General features: G+C 42.9%; 1 protein-coding gene across 8 annotated transcripts in view; it reads left to right on the top strand.

Annotated features, from left to right (window-relative positions):
* Window positions 1-25273, top strand: part of LOC110980865 (uncharacterized) — a 123540-nt gene that overhangs the window by 42470 nt on the left and 55797 nt on the right. For all 8 annotated transcript variants that reach the window (XM_087138839.1, XM_087138834.1, XM_087138836.1 and 5 more), the window contains one exon: window positions 2382-3565. In XM_087138839.1, the coding sequence (XP_086994965.1) occupies window positions 2488-3565 (1078 nt within the window). In that variant the 5' untranslated portion in view covers window positions 2382-2487. The remainder of the gene's footprint in view (window positions 1-2381; window positions 3566-25273) is intronic.

Below are 25273 nucleotides of genomic sequence, written 5' to 3'. Positions count from 1 at the left end.
GTAAAATGTAAATGTATGTGTAAGTGATGGAGGTGCACGTGTTGGAGAAAATAAATACACTTCCTTTGCCAGAAGTGATTTCAAGTATTGGCATCAAAATATCAGTTTGTTAATTGAAAAGAATTCTATATATTTTCAGTAACAAAGGAAAATGTGAGCAACCATTGAATGGTATACCGTTCCAATCTTTCCCTGGAATGAATCCTGTATCGAAAGGAGTGAAGAAGCTGTCTAAACCCCAAATGAAATTTGCAACGGTGCCCCCTGTGAGTCAAGCTGAAGATCGATTGGGAATCATTTGATTAGACCTAGCGTGCGCACTTTGTTTGTGAACCCTAGACTTTGCACATAACTGTTCTCAGAAGTGGAGTGCAATGCCAGAGGCTAGGTCTGTGCCCGTGTTGCTGTTCCTTGTTGCGTATGTTCATGTGAATACCGTGCAGACAAACATCGTCCATCAGCTTAATGTGAGGGCTAATGATAGGAGAGGAATATGGAATTTGTTTGTTTGAAGGAATCACTGGTTCCCGTGCTCTCGACCAGTGGCAGGAATGTGGACTCCTCTTCCCACGTTGTTGTCATGGGAACATGAGTCAGAGAATAATTAATCGCGAGTTCAAGTTGGCATGCTGTTAAAGCTTTATACATGTGGGCCTTTCACACACCTTGCTAAAAGAATATTCAACTCACAGAGAAGATTTCTTTTTTCAGAATATGGATTATTGGGAGTTGAAGTTTTGAGTTTTGTTTTTTTATTCTGGAAGCATTGTCTTTTTCTAAGTTACCGGGATCTGTAGGAAAACAGTTGAAACTGTCAGCAGTAGGCAGTACGTACATGTTTGTTAATTTAAAGATACATGTACATGTATCTCTTGCATCCTTTTTAAGAAACGAAAGAAAATGTTTTAAAATTTAAAAAATGCATTGAGATTGTGTCAAATGCAGTCAAAATTTCATATGGTCAGTTTTTGGGTTGTGGTCATTAAAAGCTTGTGACAACTACCGTTTGTCAAACACTAGAAGTTCCTCCTACCCTGTCAGACAGTCAAGCCACAGGTATACAATTTCAAAAAGAAATCATCGTCATCATGATTTCACTGCTAAAGATTTAAATAAATAAAAGAGAGAAAAAATCCTGTCTTGTGCAATAGTCCCCTTAAACTCCATTCTTGTACGTGTAAACCATCAAAACAGCAATGTTTCCTTGCTCTCAATGAGAATATCAAGTACAAACAGACGTCAACAGCTGCAGTTAAGAATTATTACACACTTGTGTTGCACATCAGAAACATGCAAAAGAAAGAACTGGAATATCGTGCCAATAAACTTTAGCCACAAAGATTGGTATCACGCCAAATCCTTCGTCAGACACATGGCTCATTGTCAGCCAAGGATGCATCCAGGGGCTGCGACTTGCCCCTGCGGGTTGCGGTGTCAGTTCAGTTTTCAAATTCATTCAGGCCTTTGGTTTGACATTAGAATTTCAAATAGGTCAGCACATGTTAATTACTGCCACTGTGTTGATTCCGTATTTCCTGCGTCTTTGCGGTAAGCCCCCCCCTCCCTCAGCCATTGGCTATGGTCCACCCACCAAACCTCCAACCTGTCTGACCATCAGTGAATTTGGCCTGAAGTTCAGGGCATGGGCCAAAATCATTTGCGGAAATTTTCCCTTGAAGACTTCCCTTCACAGGAAGATCATTTTTGGGCGTGCTTACAAAAGACAAAATTGAAGACAAGAAATGATACTTTGGTCTTTGAGAAGGGATTGGTAAACAACTCGAGAGTTGCACCTGAAATTGCTTCCTCAGTGTACAGTATTTAAACTGGCCTGACTCCAGACGAAGGCTGCACCCGAATTTGTTGTCTGGAGCTACAATCCTGGACAAATCTCGTTGGAACATGCCTCCCCCCTCTCCCCCTGTCAGTGTTGTTTCTCATTGGGTAAGCTGGGTCGAATTTTGGCCCAATAAATGACCGTAACATTGAATGCGGGAGACGGGGGGATCTTTTCACCGCGCTTCCCACAAGGTGTTCCAACTATTTTGTCCAGGATTGTGCCCAGTAGGTCTACATGTAGGTCTACACTCCTTTGGAAATACACGGAGACCTACAGTAGCCGTACGAGTACCGGTAGCTCCTGAAACCTGTTTCGGACACAGCCATAGATTAAAAAGAAACATTCTCATAGTCACTCTGTTAACTTTTGTGGATTGCTAGAATTAGAAATAGTAACCTTCCAGTGCTAGAACTCTTTTGAATATCCATCTTGACCTTGTTAAAAGCAAGGAAAGGAAGTGACATTGACATGATCATTGACATGAAATGCAGTGTGTACCTCTGAGCCTAATCCACCTTATTTATCATTCCTATACATACAGGAAATGATGCTGCATCCACTTCACCACTGCTTGTGAGTGACATTCACGCTTAAACCCCAAAGCAGACATACAGACAAACTCCCCTACCCAATACCTGGCCATCAGGATGGAGCAACCCACGTCTCCCCTGGGTGGTGGTGAGTCGGAGATGGATTTCTCCATGAGTGTTTGTAGCCCCGAGGCCATGGCGTACTCACTGTTTGAGGAGCGGGAATCCCCTCCCCCCTCAACCACAACGGCAGCAGAGGTGCCAATACCACCACCCCCACCCCTGCCACCGGTACCTGTCAACTTGACTGGTAACAGGACCGCATCGGTGATCATGTCAGCTTTTCCATTTGTGACGATTCCACAGACCACGATGGTGACACCAACCATCATTCAGGTCCAGCAGATCCAGCAAGTGCCCCAGCCGAGGCTGACGCTGCAGCCCATTCAGACACAGACGATACAGTCAGTGCAGCCAACAGTGCAGCACACCATCACGCCTCAGCAGCTGCAACAGCTGACAGTCCAACAGCAGCTGCAGCTGCAGCAGCAGTTGCAGCAGCAAGGGTTGCGGATACAGGGACAGCCACAGCTGGTACTAACTCAGGCCCAGAACCAGCCAATTCAACAAGTGCAGTTACAGCAGCAGCAGCAACAGCAGCAAGTAGGGACACAGCAGCAACTGCTGCAGCGGCAGCTGCTGGACCAGCAGCAGAAGCAGGCGTTCAAGCTGCAACAGCAGCAGCCCATTGTGCAACAACTGCAGACTGTGCAGCAGCAGTTGCAGCATAAAAAACAGCAAATGCTGCAATTGCAGCAAGCCCAGATAGCACAACAGGGTCAGCAGATACAAGTGCAACAGAGTCCAGGCACACAGCCAGGACCACTACAACTCCAGCAGCTCCAACAGCAGCAGCAATTACAGCAGCAAATACAGCAGCAACAGCAGCAAATGCAACAGCAGCTCCTGCAAAAACAGCAACAGGCACAACAGCAGCAGCAGCAACTTCTACAGCAGCAGGCACTACAACAGCACGAGCAGCAACAGGTACAGCAGCAGCAACTTCTTCACCAGCAGCAGCAGGAACAGCAACCCCAAAAGCCCCTGATAGATCCTATGGATTTGGAGGCCAAAAGCCCCCAGCATTCAGTTGAAGAGGTGTCCATTACCGAAAATCTGGAAAAGAAGAAAGACGGTAAGTGTCCAATTTCCTGGGGATTTTATGGGTTTTTTTATTGGGTGCAGTTTTGCATCGTGCTTTCAGGAAAGAGCATTATACTTCTCTCATGAGTTGTGGACAAAAAAGCTCACATTGCAACTGTAAATTGGTTACAGACCCTGTATAGTGATCATGGAGGAGCTTGATGTACACTCACTGCTAGCTGCCTCACATGGCCTTACTGAGGCCCTCCGTAGCACTCATTAAGACGGTTGCGTTTCAGTATTTTTTTAAAGACTGTATTCCACACCTTCAGTAGTGTTGAGCATACTGAATGAAAACTTCAAGTTGTGGCTCTGAAAGCACTGATCTTCCTCATAATCTCAAATCTTCACGAATGTTACATTTACTTAGGACGATGTGTTCATTTCAAAGGTTTTCCATGGGAGCCCTTGAAGTAACAGTACATGATGCATGCCAGATTAGCTGGTTTGCAAACATTGCCTTTTGTCATTCATCGACACCCCTTTGCTTCAAGGAGTCCTGCAAATGATCTGTTACTATAGGTTTTTCTCCCTTTATGCCAAGTTTTTGGGGTGCTAATTATGAGGCCAAGGTGGCATGTGTTGTTAACAAAGCTGGAGAGGGTTTTCATTATGTTGGTAGCACCCCCAAGTATTCCAATTGGGAACTGTGCCTACATGGATATGACCAAAGTATTCACAGGCTAGAACATGGCATGATTATGTTGTGCATATGTGTCTGTTAGTCGGGATGCCAGACCCTACATTGTTTGTCAGTTAATGACTTCAAGGTATGCCATTCACAAATTGCTGTAATGTAGGGAGTGTAACCGGACTTCAGTGCAAATATGCAATATTAGAGGGAGAGATTGTTGTCCATGAAATTCCTTTTTGCCCCCCACGTTGCATGTACATGTACCTCCACCCAAAATATGAGTGGTCAGGTTGCACATCCATCTGTATTCCATCAGTGAATGTTGCAGCGTGCCAGTGATGGATGGGAGGAAATCAAAGCAATATCAAAGGGTTAATAGTGTGGTCTCTGTGTGGCAGGGGTTATCAGCCCTCTCCATGACTGCTCTGTATCAAAAATTTCTGCTAATATCATTTCATTTTTTGTTGAAAATTTGGAAACAAATCTAAACAAATCTTGGCATTGACTAAGGAGAGTCTCAGAGGTAAGAGTGTTCACACCCTGGTCATGTGTGTCTACTCTCTCCCTATCCCCCCCAGGACAGCATGCCATTCTTGCTGAGTCTTGATGACATGAGATTGAGCATGGGATTTGTTGGGGACTCAGCCTTTATTTTAATGTCCTGGCCCACTGACACAAAAGTCTTGTTCCCTGAAGTCGCAGTTGAGATCTGCATGATACAGGTTTTAATACTATAGTCACCAGCTTGTTCTGGACACAAGCCTCATTCTGCATCACAGGCCATGTCTCAAATGGATATTCATCTCTGGCTAGGGCTACTCATCCCAACGCGCCCACATTAGAAATAAAAAAAAAACAGAGCCGCAAAACAGCAGATTCAGCTGCAGCCACCATGTAGGCCTACACATACCTGTAGTGCAGCTCATGCTTAGGAGCATCAATGTGGAAGATGGCGGGCGGGTTAAAAGTAATAAATTATTACAGCATGTGGTTCTCTTTCTTGCCACCTCAATGCAATCGAAACAGGAGACTCTGTCCCATGGGGGCATTTGGCCTGTTCCTGCAGTTGACTTCATTGCAGTCAGCAGAACTTTTTTGGAGTTGGAGGGGGGGGGACTGTCATATCAGAAGCCAGATCAGCTGACCTGCAAGGTATATGTAATGGTTTCTGTAAGCAGACATGTAACAGGGTTACAGTAAACCGGCAGTTTCCCTGTAAGCAGCCTGCTCTTATTCTGTGTGATACGTAAAAGAACTTTGAACAATTACATTTATGACAATCAAGGAACTGGGTTGTGAGAGAAAGACAGAATTTTGAATAGATGTACACTTGTCCATGTATGGTACATGTACTTCAGATATTTATTCTTGGAAGACCTCATTCACAAGTCAATTTTGATCTTCATTGGACGCAGTATTAGCACAGTGGTGTTCTGCCATTGACTCAACCTTCACTAATGCCTTTGCAAATTGACTAAGCTGGAAATGTTGTAACTGCATTGAAAAAAAAATGCTCTGGACTAGAGCTTCAGTTTGTCAAGAGGCTGGACAGTAACACTGGTAACTCCAGCTCCACTTGTAGCCAACCATGGCCTCCCCAGACCCCAAGCACTCTGGGTCCCTGCAAATTGGCTTGATGGGAGAGAATGCCTTCTTGATTCATCCCTTGGGTGTCCAGTCTCCAGTCCACAAAAACAGGCGTTGTAAGGGATACACACAATAGCCATTTAATCCCAGCTCCCATACATTTTTCTAAAGAAGAAAGGTTATAGGAATAATCCAGCCATACATGACATTTCACAGCAGAGCCAGCTCTGACAGACCTGGCAGCTTAAAATGTATTTATTTCAGGAGGGCAGGTATCCGAGGAGAGAACCTCACTCACCAAGATTGTCAAAAGTAAGGACACAAGTTATTTGGAATGGCCTAAAATATCTACACAGTTTGCAGAGGGAATTGAGAGAGAGGTAGTCATCCTGTCCCGGTCCCCCTCCCCCCTCCTAATTCTCTAGGCTCAGGGACTTAAGGGCAAAAAGTCTGCTTCCATTCAAGCCAAGCCAGTGGAACTTGAGTCTCAGCTTGACTTCAACTTGGAGAACCACCAGAGAATTTGTACCCAAAAAAACCTGCGCTTTACCACACCTGAGATCCATTCACTTCCTGTCCTCCTTCAGGAGTTGGTCATGATCAGCTGGGATGTTTTCACTGTCATCTCTGAGGTCTGGTATGCCAAAGGAATGGAACAGTGACCTTCACACAGGTTCCCCTTAGAATTGGCTCATAACATGGAGAATCATTTTACAGCCGCACCTTAGCCATACAAGTTTCCTATGGGTTTTGTTTTACAGTAGGTGTAGGTAAAACTTATCACGGACAGGCTAATTAGTCAACAGTTTACAGCATTTTTCTCTCTTGCATCCTTTTTTTTTGGGTATAAAAGAAGATTCATGAACAAAATTCAAGCAAAGTATAGTCAACAAAGCTTCATTTATGTGAGAGCAGCTTTCTGTCTGAACTTAATACTTCCATGAAATTTGTCATCATCCACCTACGAGTAACATGTAGTGTAGTACACTTCAGCACTTGTGAGGAAAACAGTACAAAGACCTATTACAAGGAATCTATGGTAATCAGATCACAAGCTTTGATGCCCAAACTTTCAAAATGGCACGCTTTGCGGCACTTCAGATAAGGACTCAAAACACCCCGAATTCTAAGACATTGTGAGACAGCGGCATGGTAGAAAGCCCCTCAGTGTCACGCAATCTTTTCCACCGGTACTTTACATACTTCCCTTTATGTACACAGCCTCACAGTCAAATAATTCCTTTATACGAAAAAGCAGGGGGGGGCACTGCACTGATGATTTCTGCACATGCTCTGTATGGGATGATTTGTCCACATTGCAGACCGCCGGCGTAAGAAAAAAACTGCTGTTTTCGTGATTTGAGCTATTTTGGGGATATGGCGTTGCATGGATCATTGCACCCCCACATGTTGCGCGTCTCTCCCCTCCCCCCCCCAGTCCCAAGGCTCATCTTAACTTCTCATCAGATCAGCTGTTTGGATGAAAGAAATGAAAGACTTCCTGGGAGTAATTACAACCACAAACCATCTGTCTGGCTTTTTGCTCACCAACTAGAAATGAATTGAAACAGTTTTTAGGAATGATGGCCAATACTGTGCAACAAAGTTAAAGATTTTTTTTTCCTTTGTAAAGTACCGTACTCTTGTCGGGGGACAGTCGTTTGTGTGCACCATACCATATGAAAGTGAGTTCAGTTACATTTCGACCGAGATGATATTTGGGGGAAAATTCAAACTTCTCTAGTTCAAAAAGTATTTTCGAGTAGAATCTGAAACACAGTGTTTATTGTTTGCTTGTCTTAATGTTTCTTTGTTAAAAATAATGAGTACACAACATGGAATTACTTCTGCATGCAACTGGATTGAGTCTAGCTCCAGAAAGTATGAACTTCTAACCTGTTCTGTGTTTTATAGTGAACCTTAAATTGGACATGCTAACCTTCAGCCAGAGCTTGGGTATTGGAAAAGAAAGTCTTCTTTAATGCCAGTCTATCTGTACGTACTCCCAACCCCAAGAAAACTCTTTTAGTTCTTGGCATTATCAAGAACAACTGTTGTGACAAAGCTTAGAGGTGCCGAGAGCTGTGATTTCCTCCAAGTGTTCAAAACTCAACCCTCTCCCACGTCTGGTGGCTCAGTGCAATGTTCAGCCTAACAGGGCTCTGCCTGGCAGAGTCTCTCTGAGCTTTCAGCACAATGGCAGGGCTGTCCGGTCTCAGGACACCGTGCCTACCGAGGCTGGCATGGTGTTGATGAGTTTAAGCCGGCCTGGATACTTGTTATTGCTTGCAGAAACTGCAAATGGTCGATACCTCGTCCTCCACGTTGACATGCCTCCCGGTTAAAGTCTGTGGATTACTGGAGCCTGATGGATGAAGTTATCAGGGACATTACTTGGATTTGTGTGGGTTTGGACGTACATGTATCAATGAAATCCTGATGTGCTGCTGCTAAGCTTAAATCAGTGTGCAGTACTACTGTGCCATCATTGTGTTTTTTAGTGATCTCATATGTTTGTTTGTGTATGAATTGAATAAAAAGTAAAAGGAGGGGCCTACATTGCAGTGTATAAAACCAACATTCCTGTTTAAAGTTTTAAAAGTTTTACTTTCACAAGCTGAACCGTACATGTACCGGTACATTCATTTTCAGCGCTAGAGAAATGGATGTCGACCTTTGAAAAACAAATTCAGTTTGAATGTGAGTTGGGTTGTCGGTTGAGGTGCCTGCTCCTGCCCAGACATGTAAGATTAAGTACCAGTACTTTGACTTACATGTATACCTATTCATGTTGTGTTGTATATCTATTGAAGAAAGTGCACATTCAAGTTTGGAATGATTTACATAATTTAAGTACACGAGCATATGTATGAGTACCATGTAGATACAGCAATTGGGAACCTCGACTCCATGGACTGCATGCGCATTCCTTCACTAGCCCCTGGTCATGTAGAATACAAAATTGACACTGACTGGCTATTCATGATGAGTATGCATTTACGTAAGGTGGATCACAAGCATATTTCAAATGTTACATGCTCACGGCCTCACATTATCTTGTATGTCACGCACGCGTAAATCAGTGTCGCGAGTGACCACATTCACATCTCCCCACTGCAGTCAGAAACAAGGGCCGTTTTCCAATACTCGACTTGAGCTCCATCTCAGGCTTCAACTGTTGGTTTACTTGCTGATTTTGAGGTTATAAGCTAAATAGTAAGTCTGAGAGTGCCACAAAACATCAAGTAAGATGCAAAAGAGCAAAAAATTACAGCATTTCAATTTATGGTAAGTTAAATGCTTCAGGCCCACAATCGAGGATTGGTTTCCCACAGGAAGCCCGAGACGGAGACGAAGATGAGTATTGGAAAACGGCCAAGGTGCCTGTGGGCAGAGGGTTAATGGTTTTTGAGTCTGAGGCACAAGTCAAATTGTACAGCCACCTGATCCAAAAATGTACAGTACTTGGAATTGTCTGTGTCTTTACAAAAAAAAAAAAAGGTTTCAAAAGTATTTGAGATGGTTTGGCATATATGTCTGTCGGGGGTAACATAATGAATGTTAATCCTATGTCAGAACCACTGGCGAATCATTGTGAGTATTCCATGCGTTTTCCTTCCTCTGTAAGTTTCATATTAAGCCAAATATTGTAAAGATTCATTGATTTCAACAGAAGTATACAATGTACCAGTATAAGGGAGGGTAGCAGAGAACACGTACAGTACATGTGTCAGTACCATACATGTACATGTACTGGGTAGTTCCAAGTTTCAGCCAGAGTCTCTCATGTATCACGCCTCGTATCTAACGTGTGTGACCCACATACCGACACCAGCCCCCCAAAAAACTTATGGTGTGATCAAATGGTCGTCAGTGCCTTGTAGGAATCTGGTCTACGAAGTAACACAATCCAGAATATTGTCTGCCCACTCCAAATTATTCCTAACGAAACCCGTATCCCCAGAGTTATATCCCCCACCATCACCTCCCTCCCCCCCTTCCATTTTGCAATAAACACTCATGGGTTAGGTTAATTGTGTCGAGTGATGGGGAACATGGACTAATTAAAATCGCAACCCGGGAGTGGACAAGACAGAACCCAGCAAAGGGGAGAACAGAAATACCATAGGGTTCTAATTGGATGTCACATCATTGGCAAGTTGGAGGTAGGGTTAACTGTCAGCCGGTAATTGTATAAACGGAAACAGACTGGTCATTCTATTGGGGTCAGTTCGGCTCTGCACTTTCTGTGTAATGGTGAGGTGAGGTTGAAGACTTTTGGACCGTTGGTGATTGCTGATGTGACTACATTGTAGCTCCTCCTCCTGCCACGTTGTACACGTAGTTTGAGAAAATTTGTCACATTGTTTGGGAATATAAAACAAATTCCATTCTACTGCTAATTGTCAGTTAGCAGTGTACTTTACATATATGTCATACCATGTGATGGTTTGGGAGCTTAGTGTGCACCTTTTATTGAAACAGGAAAATTGACAGTAGCCGAGCTGTGAATACTTCCCGGTTTTAGAGTTGGATTTTAATGTTCTTTCCTCTCAGTGATGATCATATTGTCCGTTGCCAGTCTTAACCATTTATACAGGGATTGAATAAGGTGTAAAATTCCTTGGACCTGACCTGATGCCTCTTTCCAGAACAGCCTGTCTGGATCCAGTCTCTTGGCAGACATACTGCTAATGCTCTTTGACGCACTTTCTGAAAATACCAGACACTGACACAAAAAACCTCTCCAGAGATATGCAAACTGTAAATTGAAATAAAGACTTTGGATGACGTTCAAAACCACATATGCTGCTGTGCTACTCATGGGGGGGGGGTCAGGATCCAGACCAACAGCGCTTACATTGGAAAACCTTCTAGAGACCATGTAAGTACATGTACTGTCGGTCTGGATCCTGACCCCTCCCCCAATGAGTACCATGTGGCTTAACTTGAGTGGAACCACTGCCAATGCATGAAGGTCGGGTGTGCATTTTGTTTTGTTTTTTGTGGCATTCCACTAGTGCATGTACGCTGCATACATAGGTCCCCCCTCCCAGTCTGGATTCCGAGAAAACAAATTTTGGGTTGATTCGCTTTTTTCCCCCCACATCTTGCTATTTCAGTTTCACATGTACCATATTAGAGACTATTGATTGATGGTACATGTAAGACTCAGAGAGCCGTCCTTGAATATTCACGGGTATGAGTAATGATATACATGTGGATATCACACAATCCAATCAATTCAAACTCATGCTATCCTATACTTTCAAAAATGTCCAAATGAAAAATCCCCGCATTTTAGAGAAACTCGTATTGTGCTAAACAACACTACATGTATAGTTTTGTATACTACATTTAAATCACTAATTCTGATCAAATTTTTGTAATTTTGAGGGACTTGTGATTAGAAATTTATAAGTAAAGTTACTAGCTCCTCATTAACCACTTCGTGCCTGTGGCATTTATCAATGTTGATGATGCTGGGGCGGGATAATTATCATTTTTTTCTGTTTTCAAAATTCTTTGAAAATTCCTATCTTCATTTACTGGACACTTACACCCACACAAAGGACTGTCTGGTGGCTACTCTAATCTGACAGACAACATCTATTGATGCTGGAGTACTTCAGCCAGGCCTGCTGCCCTGTAACAAGAGCCCAGATTGTGTGGTGTTTAGTAATTTTCTGGCACAGTGGGGGCCAGATTAGCTTGCAGCGGTACTGTGTGCATATGCAGCAAGGTATGAGACGGAGAGAACCCCCCCTGCTTTGTGTTGGTCATTGTCTCGCAGGAATCTGGGGAATTCCTTTCAGACATCTTGGGGGGATGTGTTAAGTAACAATAGTCTGGAATGTGTATAGGGATTGGACATGATGGGGGGGTACCCCTCGGTCTCATTTCTTGCTGGGTATAACTGTGTGGCTCATCACTGTGGTGGTGGAGCACTTTTGTCCCTGGTGGTAATCCGCTTGCGCTAAATCCCCCAAACCGTTGTATACTGTTTCAAAATAAGGCTGGAATATCTCCACTGTTGAGAGTGAAAAAATGTCGGTAATGCCCAGCAGCCTGGTCTTTTGTTACAAGTACAGTCTTTGTTACATGTCTCAGTTCCCTTTGTCCGATTTCGTAGACCCCGGCCTCGTGTATAAAGAATACGTAGCCAGTACCGGAAACCCTACAGCAAGTGGTTAACATGTGCTTCTCTGAAGCCTGACATTTCTTTTCAATGGCATTCCCCAGGTCCTTTCCTGAATACAGATGAGACAGTTGAATATCAGTGCGGCCATTATTACTTTTAAAACTTTTTAAAGCTGTGCTGAATTTTGCTTCCCTTACTTTTGCACAAAAGAGCGATGACGTGCCTTCACAAATAACAAATGACGCTTCGGTCAGAGGTGAAATTGCTGCTGTAATAAAAAGCCCAGCTGAATCATAGGAAAAAAAGAAAAAAAACCAAAGCCGCAAGCTGTAAAGTCACCTCAGGGACACCGAGAAAAAATGTAACCAATCAAGTGATTGTTTAGAAATGCAACTTGCAGCTAGAACATGATTTGAGAAACATTATCCAGCATTGCAATCACCTGAAATCAGTCCATGAAACAGAGGAGGCTCAAAGTCCTGGGGCCGTGCCCCCCGTGCACTGCCTGCTGAGGAGAACATGGAGGCTGGCATCATGTACCGTATTTGTTGCCCCTCTTAAATAATTGGCTTTGTGTTCCACTTCTGGTAGATATATATATTAAATTCCTTTCCGATAAATATCGGGATTACTGGATTGTTAACCTGCTTTTTGACCCAATGGATTGAGTGACCTATTTCTTAGATATACACCAGGTGTGATGTATTCCCTGGTCTCCAGGCCCACGTGGTACCTGTTTATTGCCTTTTCACCACACACCTTCATTTTCCTCCCTGCTTGTCTGTAGTACCAGCGCGGTACGTAGCGGTACATGGACCACAATAGTGTACATCTTCAGTTGGTATTAACTGTTGGTAGGGCCTTGCTGTTGAATGCTGTGTTTCAGTCAAGAAACCAGACCAAGATGTTCATTACATAAGACTACCCACTGAAGGCCCGACATCTTATACACATTCCATGTCCCTAACAGTCCCCAATCCTCCGATTTGAATATGATTTTACATACACCCTAGGGGGCTAAGGTTAAATTAAAAAGAGGCAACACCCTGAATACTTGGATCCCTTCTGAACTTCTGACATTGTACTACTTGTTTGGTGCATTGCTGCTGTTATCTTCTTTGTTGTACAGTAGACTAGTCAGACCAGCCCTCGAGTACACGTAAGTTTGAATGCAGTGCCTCTTTGCGTGCATGTGGACACATCTATCTACATGAGTTGACTCTATGTCACGTTTTGAAAGTCAACAATGCAATGGCCGTTTTCACACACTTTTGTCCTTGAGGCTTTTTTCAGACTGTGTGAGACAATGGGATGCTGACACGAATTTCCAGGATAAAAATACGTTGTTTGTGAACAGAAGATGTTGAAGTTGTCCAAGACAGAAAGTGTCTGGTAATCACAAGTCGTGAGTTTATGTGATGCCAATGGCTGATAGCAGTCAGTTTAGGACAAACACACCCCTTTAAAGCCCACACTGAGCCCAGATTGCACTTGTACTTTATTCATTTGTTCAGCGGCTTCTGTGGTGGATTAAGCGGACCAGACTTGCAACATCTGCTCCCCCCAGTCTGGGCCCTATTACCTCCCTAGTCCCTCTACCCTCTGACCCTCAGCACCTGCCCAGGAGACACGATCATCTGTTGCTCAGTCTGGGTATTATTCTAATCCCATGCTAGTCTAATTCATCCATTACTCCATTTGGCCCACCATCTGGGCCGGATATTTTTTTTCCGGGGGATCTGTAGAAAGAAAAAGTCTCGCTTCTGTGTCTAACCAAAATTCAAGTTGTGCATTGTTGAATCATTTCTCTCAGTACTCACAATCTACTATTGACATTGATTTCATGCACCTACTGTTTACTGTAGGAATTGAAGCAGCTTGCATTGTGCGTGTGCTTAAATGTTTTGGGAGGGTTCAATGAAAACCTCTAGTACCAGTATAGCTCTGTCTTCTTTTTCACGCTTTCAAGGTAAAACTCAGCATCAACCCCACTGGCATTTTGCTATGATCTCCATGCATGTATCAGCATCAGTTCCTCCCAGTAGACACCCTACAAAGACACCAACGACAGCAATATCCCCTTTCCTCTCGTGTCCCAACCAGACAGCCAGGCTCAGAAGAAGCCTCTCCGGTAACAAGCCGGGGATCTCTTTGAACTTTGTGCATCTGGGGCAGGCAGCCAACTGGCCGGTATTTTTAGGTGCGGCATTTATCAGGTGGATTTGGAGAGCAGGCTGTCTGTCCCGTTTGATGAGCCTACTCACTCTGTCTTTGTTTACAGCATCCGATTGGCCCAATTTATTTCTGCAGCCGTTCCAGTTGGTCAGTAGTCAGTCAAAGCAGTTTCCAGGTGTTCACGAAGTTGGGTTCATAAGGACACTGTGGACTCTAGAGCGCCTACATCATATTAGAAATCTTAGAATATTTTCTTATTTTGAAAAATGTCGACATCGACAGTTCTGATGGGGACAACTTTAATGTTCCCTTAAAAACAATTGGGTTTTCTCAGAGTAACAGTGGACCACTTTTGAAGGGCATTCTTAACCTGAGACTTTTCAGTGCTGAGATGCTACATGTACATGCTTGTGGAGTTGTAAGTCAGGTAGAACGTTTCCGATAAATTACTCCATCCGCCTACTGTAAGTCTGTTTTAAATCACTACATGTGCATAGCAGTAGCTGTTGAAGGTACTACACAGACTTCCTTTTCATTTCATTTGTAAACCGGTGCATGTACACAAGTTGTCATGGATTACTCTAGCACTGTTCAGTAATGCATGCAATAAACAAGTTCCTCTTTGTATGGTTTAAGAAGAAACGGTTCCACCAGAGGAAAAAAAAGTTCATCGGATGTCTGCCAAGGTCAAGGCAGAATCACCATGGCTGTCCTCACCCCATAAATTACATCTTTTGTCACCATGGCAACTGCATTCCTTGGCAGCCAGCTTTTGTTTGTTCAAGCAGGAGCCTACCTCAGTGTCAAGTTTTTGGTCCAGTTTTTTTCTCTTCTTTATCTTTTTATGTATGTTTGAGGATGATGTATTATGAGTTGGCTTGTAGTGAAAAGTTTGGTGTCCTATAAGAGCGCTTAAAAGGTTTTCTTTACCTTTTCTTTTTTGAGGGGGAGCTAGATGTAATTATCTCAGTCTTGCTTATGTGGCATGCGACTGATTAGATTCAGCACCTGACACACCGGTAGACCTGTGCACATCTCTAGGATATGCACAGGACCGAAGTGCGGAGGACCGAAGGAGTGTGACTGATACATGAACATGAACTTCATGACTTTAAACCCAGCCAATCTGCAGTGATCCAGAAATGCAGCAGTTTAAGACAGTATTTGATGAATTGTTTTGAAGTTTTATGCTGTATCTAGTTTCAGGATTGCTAATGATTCATGGTGATGGCTGGATTATTCTGATGCTTCATGAACATGCTGTTCATTTCAGTGGAAAAATTTAATTGATCCTTTGCTAAAATATCAACTGCAAAAACTATTGTGAACAATTTTCTGTCATCGACCAAAAAATGCCCCCCCCCTCAGCCAAGACACATAAACACCCTGCCGCTTTCTCCATAATTGATCCTTTGTGGCTGAAATTGTGCCACATTGTAGCAGGCAAACTCTTTTCTTCCCCCCCCCAATTCAAACCACACACATGTCGTGTCAGCGTACATACAGCAGCCAGAAAAATTATCAGTGACACACTCAAAGGGTGAGGCAAGAGGGTCTAGGAATTATTGAAGTGATGCTCCAGTGTTGCCCATCCCTAGGACGACCCCTGCGGCAAGGGTGCATGATAGCAGCAGTCGGGGGTCAGCTGAAGCTAAGTGGAGAAGACTGAGCTGGCTCTACAAGATCTCCGCTTCAGAGAGGTGTTTACCTCACCTCCGCGCCCCTGTACACAGCATGAATAATGAATTGTGGAGTTGCTGACACCGTCAACGCAGTTTGTAGAGCAGCAGCCATATTTACATGTATATGCCTACTCCCAATCGCCAGCTTTGAAGAGTGTTGCCAGTAACATGCATCCCCTAACCCCCTTAGTGTGTATGTAAAATCATATTGAAATCAGAGGACTTGGGACTGTTAGGGGCAGCTACATGTATGCGCCACTTTTGAATGGAATGGTGCATGTATGCATGTGCTCTTTTTTCCCACTTCTGAACATGTGTCGTTTGCTGCTTATCTTGTTTATTTCTTACATAGGTCCCCAGGTTCTTTGCAACTTGTACAGATGCATCCAGTGCTTAATAAATAAGACCTATTCCAAGGACTACACCATGAATGGAAAAGGGCCCAATGTATTAATAACACTCACTGATATAAATTCTTCAGATAGTTTTATGAGAAGATTCCAAAGTTATTTTGCTCTTCTAGTTTATCCAAACCAGGTGGTCACTGGAGGAACTGTATGCTTGAACATGCCTGTGGTAAAAGTATATCATGGAGGAATGTTTTCCTGTAGAAAACATTTGAGTATGACACCACGGCATTTGTAGTGAGTGGCGTTGCTGCCAAGGGACATTATAAACTCATAAAACTAACAGGATGACACAGGGCAGAAGAGAAGTCAAGAGGAAAGCAGTCATTGTTAGCCCAATGCTCACCAGATCTCCTAACAAAAAGCTGTGAGCAAGGGGTTTCACACAGGGGCTAAACATGAGCCAATTAGCCTAGAATTACATCTGTGTATAGATTCAAAGTACGGAGGATGAATGTTGGCATTTATGAAGGAGAAAAGCACTGGATTCTGGTCTGCAGACCATGTGGCAAAGTTCTGTGTGGGTATTTAGGGATATGTACATGTACAATGTGCGTTAAAACATGGACCATGGTTAAACTCAGTCAGTTGATAACTCGGTAGACCTCAAATAACAGCTTGCGTAGCTGGAAAAAAATGTCGTAAAAATTGTTTTACATTTGTTGACGAGTGGAATGTCATTTACGAGGGAAGTATATCTTCTTGACAATATTTACCCTATAATGCGGCTTGTTGAAGTCTGAACAAAATTCTACATGTAAATGTAAACATGGCTGGCATCGTTTGTATTTTAAAATTGAACAGCCAATGTACAAATCATGCTTGACTTGAGAGATGAATCCAAGGTGTCTCTAAGCATCATTTCTCATGTTTCTCACCCCTGGCCCTAGTTGCATTAAGGCTGAAAGAAAAATCTGTGTCATTTGTTGTATCAATAAGCCTTTTGCGAGTTAAATTTGAGTAAAATCTGGTACACTGAGTGAATCTGATTGCACACAAACAGCAATTTGAATTCCCCAGACTAAAGACACTGTTGCTGTATTCGGGGCAAGCTTTTGCATAGTGACCACCATCTCTGGAATGGACTGGTTCCTTTGTGCTGTTCTTATCCATTGAAAACAGTGTAATGGTGCAAGGCGTCTCTTACGTAACTAAGCAAAAGCGTGCCCCAAGTCACGAGGAATAGCAACAGTGTCCTTAGTATGGAGAATTCAAATTAAGCCTATGTTCACTTGAATTTAAACAACTAAGTGAACCAGATTTTATTCAAATTTAACTCCCAAAAGATTATTTGTCCTGGATTTTGAGACATAAACAAAGGCAGTGTCCCACCCTTCTTCCTCCCCGATAAACTGATGAAGAAAATTGTAAAACTTTTCATAAAACTGTTCCTTACTGTATTTACTCATAGACCTACACGTATAGATACATGTACCGGTAAATTAGATACATGTACACCAGTTGACCAAAAGGCCTGAAATTATTACAGCTTTGGAAAAGATTCTTCAAATTTTGATACAAGGAGGAGACATGTCCAAGTTCAAATTTGCTGTCAATCTGACTCGCAAGAACTCGTAATGGCCAGAAATATGATTTAAACTTGCTTTCACTTTCAGCGAGCAAGCATTTCCAAAACACAATTTCACTGTGCTCACATGGCAAAACTGACCTTACTTTTTAATTACGCATACTTGCATAAGTCCCTTTAATGGTGTGTACACGAGTGTGGTGGTCCCCCCCCCCATCAGCGGCACGCGACCAGAGTGCTGCACCCATTTCCACTGCCCACGCTCCCCGCCACATCCCTGGTCTTGTGCCTACTGTGGCTGTGCGTGAGTGGGTGCGCGTGTGTGTCAGTCTCGCTACAGCTGTTGTGGTAGTGCTTTGGAATGCAGAGGTCGGGCTCGGAGGTTAACATTGTATAGGTCCTTCTGGCCTCAAGTCAGCCAATGTGGAGAAACAAAACGCTGCTGCTCCTGTCTGCTGTCAATTTCTGTGGTTTTGAAGTAGAAAAAAAAGCCTTGCTAAAAAGAAAAGAGAAGCTCTGAGTCTTCAGACAAAGAGATGAAGAGATAGGTGCATTGCATGTTGCCTCAAGTTAAGAATTTAGGCATGCCATTTACATTTTGCAGTCAATACTTCCATTTTTGCAACAAAGATACCAGATAGCTTAGAGCTAATTTCTTAAAATCTGTCTCTGAATGAAGAAGACCACTTCAGTTAGACGTGCTCCCAAAGGTATTGCTATAGTTCACAAGTTTTTAAAAATTGCTGTTACTTCCCCAAAAGTGGTTTATCCACAACCTTTGATGAGATGTGAACGTTAAACTGGGTTTTGCCTGGGCCTTACCCATGCAAATTTCTTTTATATTCACACTGACATCAAGTTAAATAAAGCAGGCAGTTCATGTACAATTAAGCTGTCAGTGATATAAAACCTGAAAAGTGTCATCTTTTCAAACAGAGTGACTTCACGCATGCCCGTTCAACTTCTTCTCATATCTTAAAGTAAATACCATGCATAATCGCTTACCGAATGAGTTATGTTGTCCATGCTTAACATGTAATTAACCAGTTAATTTGGATATGTGCATTCAACAGATTAACACCTGTAAATTACACTAAGCTGGAGCTGCCTCTGGAGAGTTTAAGATAACTTGCAAATCACAAGTGATCAGACATGATTAATCCTGAGAACTAGGCCTACAATACAAGCACATGTATGCATGCACATGTACAAGCATGCCTGTGTATACCACATGTATACATGCATAAACACGTCTGACCCAACAAATGAAATTTCAAACTTTCTTTTCATCTGCTTTGCTCTTACATGTACTTAATTCCATACTCTCCTGTCACAAGACTTGATGAGTTCCTTGTTTGGATTTGTAATTATGGTCTGAACTACAGCTGTTTTGAATGGGAACTGGAATTAAAACTTTAATGGGATGTTGCTCATTATGACCACTGGGTGACGGTGTAGGGTACATCCTGTCTTTGTAACGTTAATTGTCTTTGTAATGTTGAAATTGGCAAAAAGCAGTGCACCTTCAAGTTACTGTGCATGTAACAAAAGAATAAGGGGGCCTACCTGTAGATTCATAACTTGCCACGTGTGTGTATTGGGAACCCCACTCTTAAGGTTGTGCAAGGCAAGACATACATGTACATTAATGTTAGCAGAGACATGTCAGCCTCTGCGTTATAAGCACAAACAGAATTGCACTTGCATACAGATCTGCACCTGCATATATTGGAGGTTAAAAAATCAGAACTGTAATATTGGAAGTTTTAATTTGACTTTTTTGTTCTGGCAACAGTAATTTTCCTCGCACCCTCATTCCACGAAATGCATGTACATGTACCCGGGACTCCATTTGACCCTCGTTTATACTCACCGAAAGATCATAATTGACACTTTGTTGGAAAAAGTATTGGTATGAAGCTACAACAAGACTTTCTTTGCACAACCTATCAAATGGTATCCAGTAAGAACAGTGACAGTGTCTGTGTTGTCAATGAAGGGAAGAGAGTGAGGGAGAGGGCCCCCCCCTCCAGGAATATCAGTACAGGAATGCATTGCGCACCAATGGGATGGACGCAGACAGATTGAGTGGGAAAAAAAAAAAGAAAGGGTGTGCTGACTGATATCACTCGAGGCTATGAAGTGCACACACAGCTGAGAGTGGTATGATTTCATGTATCACCTCCCAACCGGTTCAATGTGTTTTCTGCATCGACCCGGCCGGGACTTTTAAATATCTCTCACTCCTTGTTGACGTTAATTCTCGCCTGGTACGAACATTTTCGCAACTGTTGGGAAATGTCACAGGGTGGTGGGTTGTCGTTGGAGGGGGATGCACTGGTAAAACGGGATGACGGTGAGGGGTGCAAGATGCCTGGACCAAAGTCCTGAAGAAACAGCTGATGGACTGGTGAAGGTTCGCTGAAACCTGAACGGGTGAAGGGAGCTAGGGTGGTATTTCTGTGGTAATGCATGTAACACATGCCTCTTTTTTTTTTCTCGTGTGGATGCTGTCCATCCGTTGTGTAATGTTTCTACTGAGTGTGTTGCACTAAATTCGTGGAATCTGATGAGATGATATATTTCCTAGGTTTAATTGAATTTAGAGCAGGAAAGAAGTTAGCATGATTGAGTTCCAAGTCAAGAAGTTCCTCCTGAGTATTCGTTATAAAATGACTGCAGAATCTGCAAATTAAGAAATCAGTGGAATGGAATCCAATGTAGTCAAGTCAAAACACATAAAATAAAAATAAATGTGAAAACTACCTAGAAGAAATTTAACAAGCGATAAAAAGAAGCTTTGGTTGGGCATAAACTACAGGGAGACCTAGTTTGAATTCCAGTGAAAATTGTGCTCACAGAAAAATACAACTCAAACTGTTCCCACAGGTACATGTATATGGATGTCGCGATCACACGCAAGTACCTGGTAAAGATGTTTCAACAGTGAATCCCCATTTACAGGGGAAGTTGTTTCATTAGTTACACCACTTACATTCCAACGCCCTTCCTGGACTGAGTAAATTTGCCGGAACCACCCTATACCTGTCAGCCCCTGGGTATCACTGCGTTAATTATCAGGACAAAAAGGGGGGTCAGGTTGGGGACCAAGGAGCAGGAACAAAAGACAGGGAAAGTGGCAGTAAAATGCCACGCTGGATGGAGCAGAAACTACTGAAAAAACTCAGACAAGGTTGCATTGGCATGCTGTGGGACCTTGTTCTTTGCCGTAACTTCATGTTAGTCCAAGCTTCTGTAAGCACTGCACCCATTCTTTACTGCCAGATATCAGCCACAAACTGTACATAATTTGGAGTATTTCTCCAGCATAAGTTCAAATTCTGGCCGGAATTCCTGTACACAAAGCTAGTGCTTGAGTGCATTTAAAATGTATTACACTGAAAAACATCTGGACCCCTCAACACTCCCCTCAGTGTATTACGTTGTCGTGAATTTCCCAGGAACTTTTCTTTTCTCCACTGCTGCTACTTTTTACTTCCTGTTGCTACCGTCCTTAGTCCATGTGAAAAGTGTTGGCAACTTTTAATATCCTGGCTTCTCTCAACTGGCAGAGTATCACTCATTTAGCGCCAGTTTGTTTGGATCGCGATCAGTGATCTTTCGTTGGTGCACTGACTCTAGAAACCCACCTAATAGATAGTGCGAACCAGCTCTGGGATCACTGATTGAGATCCGAATTGGCCAGTGAAGCAAATAGGCCAGTATTCCATCCAAGTGTTCCTAAGGTCATGGGAGGCCAAGTGTAGTCAATGTTGCAAATGGGTACTTGGTCCATGCTTAAATATTTTTAGGGTGGAGGGGGAATTGGAGTAGGGGTCACCTTGGAGGCATTGACTCTCTTAGCATTGATCAATGTGTTGGGGTTGGAGGGATTCAGTGGCTTGGGGCCCAGGGGGTACCCAAGGGTGCAAATTAGGCAAGGGCTATTATACCTGTGTTGAGGTGTGTGCTTGGCCATCTGTGACCAGTGTATGGAGTAAGCAATAAATTACCATAGCTTCAACAAGCTGCCATAGATGGCAGTGTTGGGGGCCAAATATGATGGAACAAGGGAGGCTTTGTCCTACAAAAACATTGTCACTGAAGTTAAAAAAGAGATGGTTTGAGTGATTTTTTTTCTGAGGAAAGAATTTTTAAATTGTGACACTCACTAGACATCAAGTGTTTGCAGTAATTACTAGTTAGAAATTTTACGTGGACCAGACAAATTATCTTCTTCAGATGTACATGTAGGACGTAGTTCTCCATTGAAAAACTGTACAAATTTGTCTTTACCTGTCTGGTACCATACATACATTGTATGCTTCTGTGGATGAGATCAACACTTGTCGGCCATGAATGCAATCATACATGTACATTTATGCGTAGTCCCGGTTTCCATTTTGACTGTTAGTGTGTGATTTGTATGAATATGGATTGGTGATTATTGTAAAATGCCATAATTGTCATTGCCGTCTCCGTCTCTGTTGCCTCTGTCATCGCCAGTTTGCCACTATCTTCTGTTTCCTTATCATTAGCATCCACATCCTTATAATGGTCATCACCACTGTCACAGTTGTCATCATCATCATCAGTCATTGTCATGTAATCATTATTGTGTTGAATACGATCGTATAGTTACACAATTTGTATTTGGACAGTTTTGGTGGGAAGACTCTGATTGAGTTGAAAATCTTTTTTTTTCCTTCGTGAGGGCGATTGGTGCCATGTTTGAGTTCAGTCTTCCTGCACCCCAATTGGCCTGCTACCAGCCCCCGATGTGCCTCATTACTCAGAGCAGGGTCGGGCAGAGAGCCCTCCGGAAGTTGTCCAATTTCAACCTTGATCTCGCATCAACAAGGCATCTGTACCAGCTGGCTGTCAATGCTTCTTGAATCCCTGCCTTCCAAGTCTGACAAAATTTAATAAGACAACACCCCACCATTCTTCCCCCCCCCCAAAAAAAGACTCCATTTTTGTTGAAGATGGCACAATGTTTAGAACTCTCTCACTCAGCAAATGGTACACATATGGAGGAAAAAGGGGCAAATTGGGTCCAACTGGCCTCACTGAGGAAAGTTCAGGCTAGTGTGATACAAAGCACATGATGCTGGGTGATTTCTGACAAGGGATTTTGTTGGTGCATCCAAAAGTTTAGATGTAAGCCCTTTGAGGAATTTAAAGCATTTGTAAATTGTCCGGATGTTTTGATATGATATTTCTCGGGGTTTATTGATTGACAGTGAGTGCAGTCTCACAGATCTGAACAAGACATGGTGTTTTGTGAGTTTACAAATTGTACCAGCTGAGCAAAAGATTGAACAACCAGTTCTAAGCACAGGACATGCATGTCTTGTGGAGTTACATTTAGAGCATAAGTCTTGTTGGTGTTTGGTCCCAGAAGGTGTCTCTGGTCACTTGTCATAGCAGGAAATGTTGCTCGGCAAATTTGAATGCCAGTCAAAATTGAAGTCAATTTTTTCTCAACCTAACAGGCGTAACAGAATATTGTTTTGTGCTGGAGATTGGACTAACTTAACTTGTTGATCAGCGTACGTTTGTACCTCTTTTGTTCACACCATGCATGGAAATGAAGGTAAAGCACTTTGATAATGGGTGATGTGCTCGTACTTCGCAGTGCTGACATTGTTAGCAAATATATCATGTCTTAAAGGCAGCCAGAATTCTGAGTAAATCATGTACATGTAGGAGCAAGCTGTTTTACACTCGTCATTTTGAATGTTCTCCCCGCCGGATGGTGCAGGTTTCTCCTCCAGGGACGTGATCCTACATCACCCCCCAGCAGGCTGCAGTCAGCCAACCAGCGTGGTACTCACCCATCAAGCGCGCCCTTGTCCCCTCCCTGGAAATACATGCATGTCTATGTACATGTATGTGACTTACTGTACGTTGGGTACCTTGTCTCAGAATGAGTAGAGATCCCCCCTCTACCACTGTTAGCTGTGGGGTCTTGAAGACTGATGAGACACTGGTGGCTGGATGCATCATTTCTGCCACAGGGCCTGTCTCAGAATCATAAATATATCTGGATGCTGGCCCGATCCAGCTGTCAGTAACCACGAATTGATAGAAACAGCAGTGTGTGTGTTTTTCTTCCTCCCTTTTTTTTTTTCTTTGAAGATCTGTAGATGTAACAAACGTTGCTTCGTTGGAATTTTCATTTATCATAAATCTAATCCATTTGTAATTGTGTTTTCCCTCGGTGGCAGAGAGGTTAATAACCTTGAGAAGTATCGCCATTCATGATGTCACACACAAGGTAAAGAAGGTATTCCCAGCTGGGGAACTGTGACTGCAGACGTCAGTCATCTTGGTGGAAAGAGAATGGACATTTCATAGTAAAGAGCCCTTTTCAGATGGGCGTCCAGGCTTTACTCTTACCAAAAGTTTTTGTCCAGGTGCTTAAGTTGTTGAGCTATGTCACAAAGAAGTTCTTGACTGAGGCTGAAGTGATTTGGAAAAGACTGAGCAATGTGATCACCCTGATGCAAATGTATGTTCCACACAAGTTTGTTGACTTGACAAGACATGCTGTTCTGACACTTGTGAATTCATGACTAGAGTGCTGTGAAAATCAGCTTGCAGCGGCACCCTTGTTTCCTGGGTGGTTGAGTACCAGCAAGCAGGTAGCACCCGTCATTCCAGATCATTCCAGACTGTCCACTCAGACTTACATGTGTTGCATATTGGTCATGTTACATGTTGACTTTGGTGTTTGTTCAGGCCAGGAAAACTTTCTGGTAAAACCATAAAGGAAATACTCTTTGTTTTCCAGCTTGGAATCTGGTGAAGCCAGAAACCCCAGAAAAGATCTTGCACGCTATTTTTCCAAAAACGTGGTGTCCAATCCAAAAAACACATCAGTGTAGACACCTGGCGTACAGATACCTAGCCAACTCCAAACTGTAAACCAAATCCACGCATATCTGCATAACCCATCAACTCCTACAAGCTTTTTAACAACTGAAGTTTTCCTGACAGACAGACGCCAACCACAGATCAGCCATAGCTAGCTAACTGCCAGCAACTTTCCTATCAAGTTTTTTTTTCAATTTGCAGCAGCAAATTAAACTGGGATATCATCTTGAAGAGCAACCCGCTGCTGTCTAGCTCAATTTTAGCAGTGGGTGGGGTGAGATGTTTTTGCGGTGCACCGTCTTCCAAGGTTTTATGTTGGCCAGAGTGATTTTGAGGCAGTGACTATTGCCAAGATTGAATTCTTTCTTGAACTGTGATTCCACTCTGCTCAATGCAGGGATATCAGTAAAATTTCCATGATATTCATGAACAAAACCTTTCTAAACTCATTTTACCACTCGTCATACATGAGTTTGTTGTCTAGCTGTTGTTTTATTTTCTCAGCAATCATGTAGCACTGCACCTGTGCTTAGTGATGTAGATGTATCTTCAATTATGTTTGATTCTCATGAGTAGTACGAGTAGTGGTTTGACTCTAAAATGCCTGCAAGACATTGGCAACAATTACACAATGTCGCATAATGATAAAAGGGAATAGACTATTTT

Source organism: Acanthaster planci, linkage group LG07 (assembly GCF_054643075.1).
Source record: "Acanthaster planci isolate LZ-2023a linkage group LG07, COTS_SCS, whole genome shotgun sequence".
NCBI classification, from domain to species: Eukaryota; Metazoa; Echinodermata; class Asteroidea; order Valvatida; family Acanthasteridae; genus Acanthaster; species Acanthaster planci.
Note: the sequence above shows the minus strand (reverse complement) of the source record. Positions and strands in the feature narration are given on the sequence as shown.